We start from the raw sequence: 12,961 nt of genomic DNA, 5'->3' as shown, positions 1-12,961 counted from the left end.
AGCACCATGACCGCGCTGCCTCTCCCACTTTGTAAAGGTATTTCCTTAAAATAAAAGTTTCATTTGAACCCGGTATTTACAGATAGATAGACAGACAGACAGTGAAAGATAATAGATAGATAGAACAGATCATTGAACAGATAATAAACAGATAGAACGTGAAAGGGACTATATGATAGATAGATGAGGGCAGGCACAATATAAGATAGATAGATGGATGGATAGATTGATATTACATGCACTGCATAAAACAGAGATAGATAGGATGGATGGATGGATGAAGGCAGGCACAATACAAGATAGAATCAGTGGTGTCGAACTCCAGGCCTGGAGGGCCGCAGTAGCTGCAGGTTTTCATTCTAACCCCTTTGCTAATCAGCGAGCAGTTTTCACTGCTAATTAACTTCTTTTCCCTTCATTTTAATAGCCTTATTTTTAAGAATTCAGTTCTCTGAATTTATTCTTTTCTTCATTAAGTAACAGCCAAACAGAAATGAGATGTGAAACAAGCCAATAGATGACCAGCTAAACTGGGATTTCAAACTCCAACCAATTTCACTCCAACCAGTCTCTTAATGAGAAGCTGATTCTTGCTGTTAATTAAACCCATTATTTAATTCCATGGTTTTTTGTTGCTCCCATTCTGCCATAGCAGACATTTCCAAAACTGTCGATTTTTCTATTTTTTTCTAAGAACACTGTCAGAATGTTTTCGTGACCTGAGAGATCAACCTTACCGAGACCTTCACCTTTCTTTATTTTCAGATATTGTGTGATGGGCACAGGTGAGCTGGTCATGTGGCGGCTTATTTTGTGTCTCATTATTGTTTGGCTTCTAATTAAGGAAAAAGAGACAACTAAGAGCCCTGAGTCAAGTTAATTAAAACTAAAGCAAAAGAAATTAATCAACAGCAAAAACTGGTCACTAATGAAGAAGATGGTTAGAATGAAAACCTGCAGCCATTATGGCCCTCCTGGACCGGAGTTTGAAACCCGTGAGATAGAAAGATGGTGGGATGGATAGATGGATATGGCAGGAACTATATGATAGATAGATATGGCAGGCACTATATAAAAGAGATAGATAGATAGATAGATGAAAGGCACTACATGATAGATAGATAGATAGATAGATAGATAGATAGATAGATAGATAGATAGATAGATAGATGAAAGGCACTATATGATAGATACATGAAAGGCACTATATGATAGACAGATGAAAGGCACTATATGATAGATACATGAAAGGCACTATATGATAGATAGAGAGTGAAAGGCACTATATAATAGATAGATAGATGAAAGGCACTATATGATAGATAGATGAAAGGCACTATATGATAGATAGATAGATAGATAGAGATAGAGTGAAAGGCACTATATAATAGATAGATAGATAGATAGATAGATAGACATTTATTGATCCCAAGGAAAATTTGTGTGTAAGCTTGTGAGGATGTGTCTGAGGTTTTGAGGCTCTTTCCCGCCCCCTACAGGTCTCAATCTTCACAAAAGTAAAAACGATGCATAAAATGATAAAAGGTACAAGAGGGGGAGGGGAAAAACACACACACCGGCATATATTTTTGAACTGTACGCTGCATTGTGAATGTAAACTGTCCCCACATGAGTGAGTGTGGCATCCCGTTCGGAATTTCATTTCAACTTGTGTCCAGTGCTGCCCCCACATTAGCCTGAAGTGGATTTTGTGGGTTTACTGTTAAAATGCTTGGATGGATGGATGATTTTTGTTAGCTGCGGAGGCCTTCAGCTCTCCTCACATATCAGCCAAAGACACAATGCCCATTAAAAAAATGTGGAGGTGGACTTCCTCTGCGAGCAGCTCTCCTACTCTCCAAACACTCCACCCCCCCAACCCCCCGCTTAATGGCGGTTAATGTCAATTTCCCATGCACTTCTCTGGAATTCAGCCAAGAGCTGAAATATTCCAGCCCAAGGTCAAGACTACTGGGTGCAGACTCAGACTTTTCTTGAGCATCAGACAGAGTGAAACAAAGAAAAGAAAAAGGCAAAATCTAAATTGGGGCCATCCATCTATCCATCACTAAGCGAGGTTTCATGAAACAAATGCACTTTTAGGAGATGAAGTTCTCCCTTTGAGCAAACTAAGAAGCGTTACATTAATATTATGGATTATGTAAATCGTGACTCCATGGTCATTAATTCATAGTTGCTTCTATAACCATTCATTACGTCAATTTAACAGCAGTGTTACCTCCTGACATTACATTATACACCAGTAATCATTTGTTCATTTTAAACTCCATAATAATTTTGTTATTAATTTTTCTTCTACATTGCAGCACTGCTGCCTCCCAGATATGCAGACTAAGAGGAACTGGAGAAGGGCCAGAGCAGACTCTTCTTCCTTAGGAGACGCTGTACCTATAATTTGGGAAGTGACACCCTTCACATCTCCCACAACTTTGTGATGGCCAGTGTGGTGTGATGGGCTGGTGACATCTCTTCAAAGTGAGGCCCACCAAATTCACAAGCTAATTAAAAGGGCAGGCTCGGTTATGGAGCACATTCTGGACCTCCTGGAAGTAGTAGGAGAGAATGAAGTTTAAGCCGAGTGTCATCATAAACAATGCTGCATATCCTCTCTGTGACATACCCACACTGAGGATTTTGAGATGACAAATCATTCAGCAGAACTGTGTCAAGAAACATGACGGGGCTCCTTTATATATTAAGGTCAATACCAATAGCCCATCAGCCCCAGTGCACCCTTTTTCCTGATAGCAATTGTAATGTCCGTGTCAAGGCCGGTTTTTGGGTCGCCCTCCCTTCCATTATGACCCTGATTCACTGTATATGGAACAAAAGCACCCTCAAAATTTTATGAAAATCTTGGAAAATATGGATTTAGAAAGTAATAATAATAATGCATTTTTTTATAGGGGCACTTTACATTAGCAGTAAATCTCAAAGTGCAACATAAAAAGATTAAACAAAAGCAAGGCAAGATAAAAACAGAGATAAAACCACAATAATTATAGCATTCTTGTTAATAAGCTTTCCTAAATAGAAAAGTCTTTAGCTGTTTTTTATAACAGCCCACAATCTGCTGTGTTCTCAGGCTCTCTGGTACGCCTTCCAGAGCCGTGGAGCAGCGGCTGCAAAGGCTCGGTCACCTACTGTATGAAGTTTGGTCACAGGGGGGCGAAGGCGGTGGGTATTTGTAAAACGGAGGTTTCTTGTAGTGGATTGTAGTATAAGGAGTTCTTTAAGATATTGTGGAGCATTTCCATGGATACACTGGTGAGTGAACAAACAGAGTTTGTATTCGATACGGAGATGGATAGAGAGTCAATGAAGTGACCAAAGGATTGGTGAGAGATGTTCATATTTCCGCACCCTCATCAGGATTCTTGCAGCAGTATTTTGAATTTGTTGGAGCTTTTGAAGGCTCTTGTTGGGTATCCCAATGAGGAGTGCATTACGATAGTCCAGCCTGGATGAGACAAAGGCATGAACCAGCTTTTCAGCATCACAGAGGGAGAGGTAGGGACGGAGTTTGGCTTTGTGTCGGAGATGAAGGAATGCAATTTTACAAAGGTGATGGACATGTGTATCAAATGACAGATGGGAGTCTAACTTGACACCCAGATTTGTAACAGAAGGGGAGAGGGTACTGGTACGGTCAGAAAAGGAAATACAATTTACAGAGGAACGAAGTTGATGGGGGGTGCCAGTTAAAAGAGCTTCAGTTTTGGTGCTGTTCAGCTTGAGTAAGTTCTTGGACATCCAGGCCTCAATCTCATCCAAGCAAGAGGAAAAAGTTGATGGAGGTGTAAGAGAAGCCCACCATGTTTAAAAAAAAAAAAAAAAAAAAAAAAAGACTCAGAGCAGGGGTCAGGAGCAGCTGTCCGAGTTTGGAGGACACTTAAGGAGCAGAACTTGTACATCTGTAACAACATACGGTAGATTTGCTTAACGTTAATCTTGTTTGTCGAGAGTGTTGGTAATGTTCTGCACCTGCACTTGAGTGAGGAGCTCCATACAAGAACAAAGTCGCCTGTCCTGTTGTTGTGTATTGGTGAGGTGGCCATGATAGACTGGCCATCCCACCCAGCTCTGATGACTTGTGTTCTGTGTCTTGTATTTACCCCAGTTTTTGACACCCACTGCATGCCCATCCTTGCCTCTCTCTGCCTCTCAATTGCCCTTCCCAACATTTCTTCCGTTTTTTTCCTACAAGTTATTTTTTTGGGAGTTTTTCTTGTGTTGTTTTTCAAGGCAGGGAGGTTGGCAGTTAAAAGACAGGGCCCGTTAAAGCCCATTTCTGCACTCCTTGTGGGATTTTGTGCTATACCAGAAACACGTCGTTATTCTTACTACATGCTGCCATTTCAATGCACAGATTTCCTTTCCGATTACTCACCCATTCATTTATTCATCTTCAAACCAAGCAGTTCACGGTCACAGGGCTGATTAATTTTTTTTTTTTTTTTAAGAATCTTTGTCCCTTCACGTCACCTGCAGTAGCATGCTTTAGTACATGACTACCAAACCTGTGCCACACAAGCAGGCAGGCCCGGATGGAAAAGCAGCCAAGGCTCGCCTCCTCACAGCAGCAATGAAAAGTCGCCACTGCAGTAACGATGGAGGTACACTTGCTTTTGTTTACGCTCGAGAAGCCCCCGTGCCCAATCACATGGCACCCTTCTGCTGTTTACCTGAGACTCTAAAGCCGTTGCCCGATAGCGTCGAGTTCAAGAAAGCGTTGCTTAGCAACAGGAGTGTGTGGGTTGAACGCACTGGGTAGTGGGCATGCTGGCGCTCATTAGGCAGAAAGCTTTTTACCTGAAGCAGCGCTGGTGTCATTAACCTTTCGTGTGAGGCGCACGTCCTGGGATGAGTTACATAAAATGTTTGTCAGTGCGCTCGCTTGCTTTATTTACTTTGACAGTTACGGCAATCAAAAGCTGAACGTTTATCTGCTCCTTGTCAGAAGCTGTGCGCCTTTCTTAATTTGACCTCATTAGGGCAGCGCGCGGCTCACACGGCACCACCAGTTCAGTGACTCAAAGTCGCCCGTGTTTGCTTTGATGGCACATGGATCCGGCTCATTCGAGGGGCTGTGCTTTGCTGTGGAAGCCAAAGCAGTCAAAAATTAAGGATAATACAAAAGAATCCCACATATTATTATTATGATGACATGATATTACTAATAATAATTCTTTACATTTCTATACTGGTTTTCTCACTACTCAAAGCTCTTTACATAGTGAGTGGGGAGCCACTTCAACAACCACCACCAGTGTGCAGCACCCACCTGGATGATGCGACAACAGCCATTTTTGCACCAATACACTCATCATACATTAGCTAGTGAAGGGGTGTGTGAGAGAGAGACAGACAATTGAGGGACAGGGGATCATTAGGGGGCCAGTGATTTAGTCAGGACACCGGGATAAACCCTGCTCTTTACGAAGGATGCCCAGGGATCTTTAATTACCACAGAGAGTCAGGACCCCCATTTTATATCTCATCCAAAAGACGGGACCACTTTTACAGACCAGCGTCCCCGTCACTGCATTGGGATCCACACACAGACAGACCACAGGGTTAAGCGCCCCCTGCTGGCCTCACCAACACAAATCCAAGCTTTTCCTGGTTGGTCTCCAATCCAAGTACTGGCCGGGCCCAAACATGCTGAGCTTCAGGTGGATGACATCTTCTGAAGTGCATGAGGTATGGCTGCATGTCATTTTCTCACCCTCCTATTTCGGATCAAGGTCTTAGTCTGGGGGTGTTTCGGGTGCTGCAGCCTATCCCAGCTAGTAAAGGGCACAAGGTTGGAACAAACCCTGGAGTGGGCGCCCATCCACCACAGTGGTGCTGTTGTATGGTTGGTTACTTAGACAGTTGCCGTTATGCAAGGCGACCACCTACAAGATCTGGACATGGTACAAATAGTATATAGAAGACCCACGGGGGGGGGGGGGTTGGGGGGGGCTATGGTGGTGCCAAATTGGCATCATTTTGATATTTTCAAGTTAGCAGATTACCTGTTAGACTCTCCTCAGCCCCCCCCCCCCCCCTTACTATAATCACTTCTGACCAAACAAAAAAAAAAAAAAATCAATAGAACGCCCCCTGCTCTGTTATTAGTATTGACACCAGCGTAGTCTTCATGGAAATAAGAGAACATTTGAGTGGGCGGCATGATAAAGATTTGAAGAATAATAATAATCCTTGCCAAAATGAAATGCAGTCCCATCCATTAAATTTTCTTAACCCACTTCTCCATGGCATCCGAAGCCTCTCCCAGCAATCGTCGGACACAAGGTAGGAACGCTATCTGGTCAGGGCGCCAATCCACCACAAGGTGAGCAGCCATCAGAGAGAATAAGTGGTAAATCATCACATTTTCATGCGTATATTTTGCCATTTCTTTTTTGTTATCCATTGTATTTCAGTACATCAGGCCAGGGCACCAGCTGCATTTGTTTCTATGACCACAATGCAAATCAAATTGTCATTCAGCGTTTTCAGGTTGCTTGGGGTCATTTCAGTGACAACTGTGCGTTCTCCATCTGCGTCATGAGACACACCACGTAAAATAAGAACCGTATATACTCGCATTTAAGTTCTCCCGCGGAGAAGTCGGGACTTGATTTTACTGTGTAATTCCTGGTATTTTATAATGTCGGTCATGTAAGTCGAAGGCGGAAAACTCACGCTATTGGTCTAAGAGATTACGACATGCTAACACGCACCTGAGAGAGTAACCACGGAGCACACGGCCTTTTTTCTTTTTCTATGTATTGTGCCGACGTGACCACACGGTGATGCCCGAAGTATTCTGAAGTGACGTTTGTACTGATTTGTGTTTTTTGTATCTCACACCCTCATACACCTTTATCGTAAGAGCATCCCTTATCTACGATGGAGCGTTCGATCAGAAGGAAATATGAAGCTGGGTTTAAATTAAAAGTCATTGAAGTGGCAAAAGAAATTGGTAACTGTGCTGCTGCAACAGAATTCGATGCGCCTGAGAAACTGGTACGAGATTAGAGGCGGCAAGAAAATGTAAAGAAAAAAATTTAAATGTTTTTTTGAACGGATGTATAAGTCGGGTTCTGATTTTATAATCAATTTTTCAGATTTCAAGACCAGACTTATACGCGAGTACATACGGTAAATCAAAATGGAATGAGCCCCGAATTGGAAGACCCCCTCCCCAGCCCAGTGATCATATTAATAACGGCAAATGTTTGCCTATACTTGGTATTAAAAAAATTAAATAAAATAGGTAAGTAGCTACTGCATAAAAATGGGTGATGATTAGCAAATCAACATGAAGCTCCTTCACTTAAGACAGACGTACCACATCGGTAGCCAGAACATGTCCTGTGTTCCATTTACTTTGGAAGCTGGAATGACGCCACACCCGACTTGATCGCAATACCTTGCAAATCCAACTCATCTGGATGAGGTCAAGTGGCTCCTTTTATCTTAGACTGGGGAGTACTTCTGGTGCTAGAACACATCCCGTAGGAAGCACTACTGGGTCCAATGGAAGCCCCATAGAGTAGGGATTACTACTCTGGTAGAACCCCATTGAACTCAACAGGGCTGCCCCATGGGACTACAGGTTCTAGCATGCCCTGCAGATGTCTGTGGGGGAGTCCCAGTTTGGGTATGCTGCCATCAAGCATATCGGGGGAGCCACTGACCTGAATTAATCATCATCTCCCCCTGTTCCTCAATTACATTGGCCTTCCAGCCAGGTAAAGAACTTCAGTCCATTCCCTACCGGGATACCAGCATATTTACTCCAAGGTTGTCAGCTCCTGCCAAGCTTCTGGTAAATAACCTTTCTTCTTGGCCATTCAGTAGGGCGGTGTCCTGATCAGGTAATGAATCACGTACTATCCCAGTCGGGACGCCAGCCTGTGCCTGCCATTCTTTACAATGGACTTAATGGTCTCCTCTTATTTGCCAAATGTTTTTTCTTTACGGTATTTTTTGAACATCTCATCAGACATGAGGCTAGAGACAGTTACAAGTGCAAGGTGGACCCACCAAAAGTACCCTAAGTCGACGTTGAAGGGTTAGTGAGGGGGAGATTCCTATTGTGCATTACCAGCTGCTAGGTAAAGCACCCACGTCTCACATGGCCAAAAACTGAGATTAGAAACACAGGGGAAGACGTGAGGCAGTTTGAGGCTGTGAAACAAACAGTAAGAATGAAAGGTCGTGTTTTAGCACATGCAACGAGAAATGAAATGGTGGGGGGGGCTAGAAGTGAAGCACAAAGAGATAAACACTGAAATGGGACGACTGCGGCAGGTTACCTCTCTGATGTACTCCTCCTGCTCTTCTCGCAGAGTCAGCTCTATGAAGATCTGCTGAAGTTTCTCGTTGCAGTAGTTAATGATGAACTGCTCAAAGCTGTTATCCTGCCAAAAACCAGAAAGAATTTTAGTACAAGGAGCACACCAGCTGTCAACAACTCGACTCTAATGTTAGTCAACAGTAGCCGGGCCCTGTTACAGGAGTTCACGTCTTTCATGGTGGTGATTTATCACCTTCTTTGAAGGGATGGCTTCTTGAGGAGAGACTGTGAAAGAGACACGGTTACCATGATTTGCGTTTTATTAAGTATTAATAATATATGTAGTAAAGCTAAATTCATGGAGTTTTTTCTGACCTGAGCAGAGACCTCTCTTTACAGATTTAGAACATGAGATTGCACAGTACAGTATACAAGGACTCTGTTTGTCTACTAATTATGTGCAGTCAATCCTCAACTCTCCTAGGAAACAAACACCAAAGTCAAAGAACCTTTGGGAAATTGTGGGTTAGGTTCCGGGGACCACCACCAACTGTAGTCCTTTGTTAGACTGCTCAAAATACACTTTTCTGCATAGAATTCCATTTAATACACACTTTTCATAACACATTAACCATGAAATAGCCCAATCAGTAACACGCATCTTGGTAGCCATTTCCTAGAATTCTGTGAGCTTTTGTGCCAACATCTCCATAAAAAATAAAGAAAAAAGAAACTTTAGTTGCTACTGTCAAAAGACACAGATTGGCGAGATCTCAACATCACCTCCGACACACTGTACCTCATGGCAGGTGGATGGGATTGGAAGGCCACACAGCATTGAAATAATCCGGCAGCAACATCGGCTATGTGTGTTGGGTCTCGGCATGTGGGATCACTGCAAAGGCGAGGTGGCATTTAATCTTCAGGCTGCCACTGATGATGTCTCTACCTGGCTGGTTGCAGCTGACAGAGGGTGCCGACATTCCAACACAAAGTTTATTGAACACTTTGATTTTTCTCACCACCTATGCCATCTGTCCAAGACAGGATGAAATCAAAGTAGTCAACGTAGACCTCTGCGTTAATGTTTGCAGTGCATCATGCAGTTCATGTCTGTTATATGCCATTTGGTATGGGATCTGTAAAAGCTGAGTTAATGTTTTGTGCTGCACCATCGGTCGGAATGATAAATGCAATGCATGTGTCTGTCATGCGCCATTTGGCATGGGATTCATAAAAGCATTGTTAATGTTCGTGGTGCGTCATCTAGTGGAATGAAAAATGTAACACATTTACTAATGTTTGTGATGTGCAATCTGTTGGAATGACAAATGTAATGTATATGCAGGCATGTAGTGCTTAAGGCTTTGAACTTCAAACCCTGAGGCTGTGGGTTCAAATCCCACTAAAGCAGCTTTGTAACCATGAGCAGGTCATTTGACCAGCCTGTGCTCCAATTAGAAAAACAAAAGTATTGTAACCAATTGTATCATAAAAGTTGTATGTTGTCTTGGGTAAATGTGTCAGTCAAATATGTAAATGTAACTGTACATATGTCTGTTATATGCCATTTGGTGTAGGATTTGTGAAAGCTGGGTTAATGTTTGTGATGCACCATTTTCTGGAATGACAAATGCAATATATTTTATTATTACTAATGTTTATAATGTGCCATCTTTTGGAATGACAAATGCAATGTATTTTATTACTACATGTATTACAAAATACTTTCCAATAGATGGTGCGCTGCAAACGCTAACACTGATGTCTATGTTAGATTACTGAGATTTCAACCTGTCTCAGACGAGTAGCACAGCTAGTCCACCTTAATAAAAGGACAAGTGTTTGTGTATCTGTGTGTTCCATTGGCTGCTGTGTCTCTTAGCAACCAGACAGACACACAGACCCATCTCCTTTTATTAAGGTAGACTAACGTGAAAATAAAAATGAAGTTACAAATAAAATCCTGCGAAAGTCGAAGGCGTGAATGCTGAGGATTGGCCGCATCTATGTTATGTGAGCTACGGTTTTACTTTGTATTACTTATTCATTATTATTCTTGCCTAACTTGTGTTTCTTTTTCTTGTTACTATTCCTTTGACATCTTGGTAAAGCACACTGAGCTACACTCTGTGGATGAAAATGTGCTACGGAAATAAATGGTGTTGTTTGCCCTTAATGTCTACAAGCAGAAGTTTGACAGATCCTGCTGTTTGTTTGGGGCTTTCTCGGGACTTGAGGCTCAGGTTCTCCCAAGTTTGTGACACTCTTGTTGTCAGAGCTGGAGGTCCTCGGCACAAATCTAACATGACGTGTCACAAATTTTCACTAAAGAGTCAGAGGTGAACTCCACGGACTAGACGGCAGTGACGCACACCGACGTGGTGGACAACCTGCCGCAGCAACGTGGACACAATCACAGTGAGCCCCGTGCTGTACAAAGGACAACAACGACCCCTAAGTAGATTTAGCTCCTCTGGTTTTATAAGCTCCCATATACACACTCCGGATATGAACTGCTTGTGAATGATGACATCAATCATCTGATTAAAGAACAAACAGGACAGAGTAACGTTAAGGCAGGAATCCACATTGAATTCTGGTGAATCCCAAATACCAAGAAGAAGAAGAAAAAAAAAAAGGATGCGTCAAAATGTTTTATCTGAAAAAACAAAAGCAGTTAAACCAACAGCAACAGGCAAAGTGCAGAAGGAGCTCCACACAAAGTAAACAGCACACGGGGCAAGGAACAGCAGTGTCAGGCTGGGCGGGGTTGGGGGGGGAAGAAACTGCACACCAAAACCCCAAGAGGAAAAACATCAAGTATCTTAACAAAAGTATACTTTTCATATAAATCTACAAAAATAGCAATGAACACACACAACATTTCTTGTAAAATTCACTGGATTTTTTTTTTTTGGTTCTCTCTTTCAGGTCATCAGGTTAGTCATTTTCCATTTTTTAGGGTGTTAAGACGATGAAGCCTCAAGACCAAACCCCTTGGACCATCAACTCAACAAGCACAACCTGGCTTTGCTGTGTAGCTCTTGTTTCTGGAAAAAAAAATCATTGAAAACATTCGGAATCTATGGATGGATAAAGAATAATTTCCTCAAGCTAAATAAGGGGAAAAAAAAAAGGAAATCTTAGTCGTTGGTAAAAAATGAAAATAACAAGGGTTTTAGAAATGATGGAAGGAGGGCGTCTTTATGGGGAACTTAATGTCACGTATAACGTGGGAGTAACAGTGAAGATCTTAGTTTTATGTGCTAACCAACATGCAACACGCAACCACCTCAAAACGTCAGTCTTCATTATAGATGTCCATTACATAACTGAAACCCGGGTAGCAACACCAGAGTTAGCCAGCACAGAAAAGCTGGGAAGTATAAAATCCCCCCCCCCCAAAAAAAAATTGAAACTCCTATTAAAAATGGACGTCTTATGCGGGATGTATGAAAAGTTTGAAAAGAACGGGCCCAGCAAGCTCTCCGTTTCTGCTCCACTAAAGCTGGCGTCACATTACACGACTTCCAGTCAAAAATTTGACAAAGTGCAGTTTCTGAGCTTGCCACCTGGGCACGTTATATTAAGCTATTAGTAATGGCAGGCAACTCTAACGACTCTCTAGCACAGTTTCACATTATCGCGAGCGAGCTTGCCTGTTTTTCTGACATCAAACAACATGCAGACTGATGGAGCTGTTGGCCTTGTAAAGGGTTTACAGGTATGCAAGTTCTGCCTTAATCTCTGCCATTTTTGTGCCGCAGTATATAAAACAGCATCATCAGAAAGACGAGCGTCTCTTCTGATTGCGAGGTCCCGTTCCTCTTTGCTCTATTTTACGCATTGGTGAGCGCTCATCGGTTGTCAGCTCTCACGCGCACAGAGCCGTCCCTACAACTGATAGGTAAAATGAGCCGTTTGAGGGGTGAGATGCAGGGTATGTCATGTGACACTGACGGTCTCCGACTCGCTAAGATTATGTAAAAGATGACTGTGACTGAAAATTGCTGGGGAAAGTTATGTAATGTGGCATGGCCTTCATTTCTCCGAAATGGTGAAAGAGCACTTTGTTAGAACTACACAACTTCAATAAACGATGAAGCTTTAGAACAAAAGATTCAAAGGATTGAATTATTTTAAACATTTATCAAGCACAACATCTCACACCTCCACTGTCAGTAAATAGTTGCACTGTTCTCAAATCTGGGTTTTCAATGTTGGTCCTGAAACGCCAGCTACACAGCAGCATGTAAAAGTGGCGGCTTGACGAGAAAGTGAATGATCCTTTGAAGGGTAAGGCTTTAAAAAAAAAAAAAAAAAAAACCTGAATTAAATACCATCAAAGAGTTAATAAAAATCAAAAAGTCCTTTAATTACAGTAGCAGAATACAAATATGTCTGACCGTCCCAAAATGGTTAATATCACTTAAGTTACTGCAAAGCTCCCATTTTTCATTTTAGTCTTCCTGAATATTAGTATGATGAAGGTTAGGATTGCTTGTTTACTACTGCAGTAGGACATTAGAAGATGCAGTGGTCTTTGTAAGTGGAGAACAATTAGGGGTGAGAGGACCCCTCGGCTGCTCAGATTGCAGTATCCAAATCCCAGATACTATGGCGTCACACACAAGTGGCTGTTAG

General features: G+C 42.3%; 1 protein-coding gene across 9 annotated transcripts in view; it reads right to left on the bottom strand.

The window, feature by feature from the left end:
• The window catches only part of myo1b (myosin IB), a 248,800-nt gene that overhangs the window by 63,206 nt on the left and 172,633 nt on the right, over positions 1-12,961 (bottom strand). For 5 of the 9 annotated variants that reach the window (XM_051930300.1, XM_051930302.1, XM_051930304.1 and 2 more), the window contains exon 14: positions 8,334-8,430. In XM_051930300.1, the coding sequence (XP_051786260.1) occupies positions 8,334-8,430 (97 nt within the window). Of the gene's footprint in view, positions 1-8,333; positions 8,439-12,961 lie in introns of all 9 variants that reach the window. The other 4 variants (XM_051930301.1, XM_051930303.1, XM_051930305.1 and 1 more) reach the window with 1 other exon arrangement.

Source organism: Erpetoichthys calabaricus, chromosome 8 (assembly GCF_900747795.2).
Source record: "Erpetoichthys calabaricus chromosome 8, fErpCal1.3, whole genome shotgun sequence".
Taxonomy (NCBI): Eukaryota; Metazoa; Chordata; class Cladistia; order Polypteriformes; family Polypteridae; genus Erpetoichthys; species Erpetoichthys calabaricus.
The sequence above is the reverse complement of the archived record's forward strand: the minus strand, read 5'-3'. Positions and strand labels throughout refer to the sequence as shown.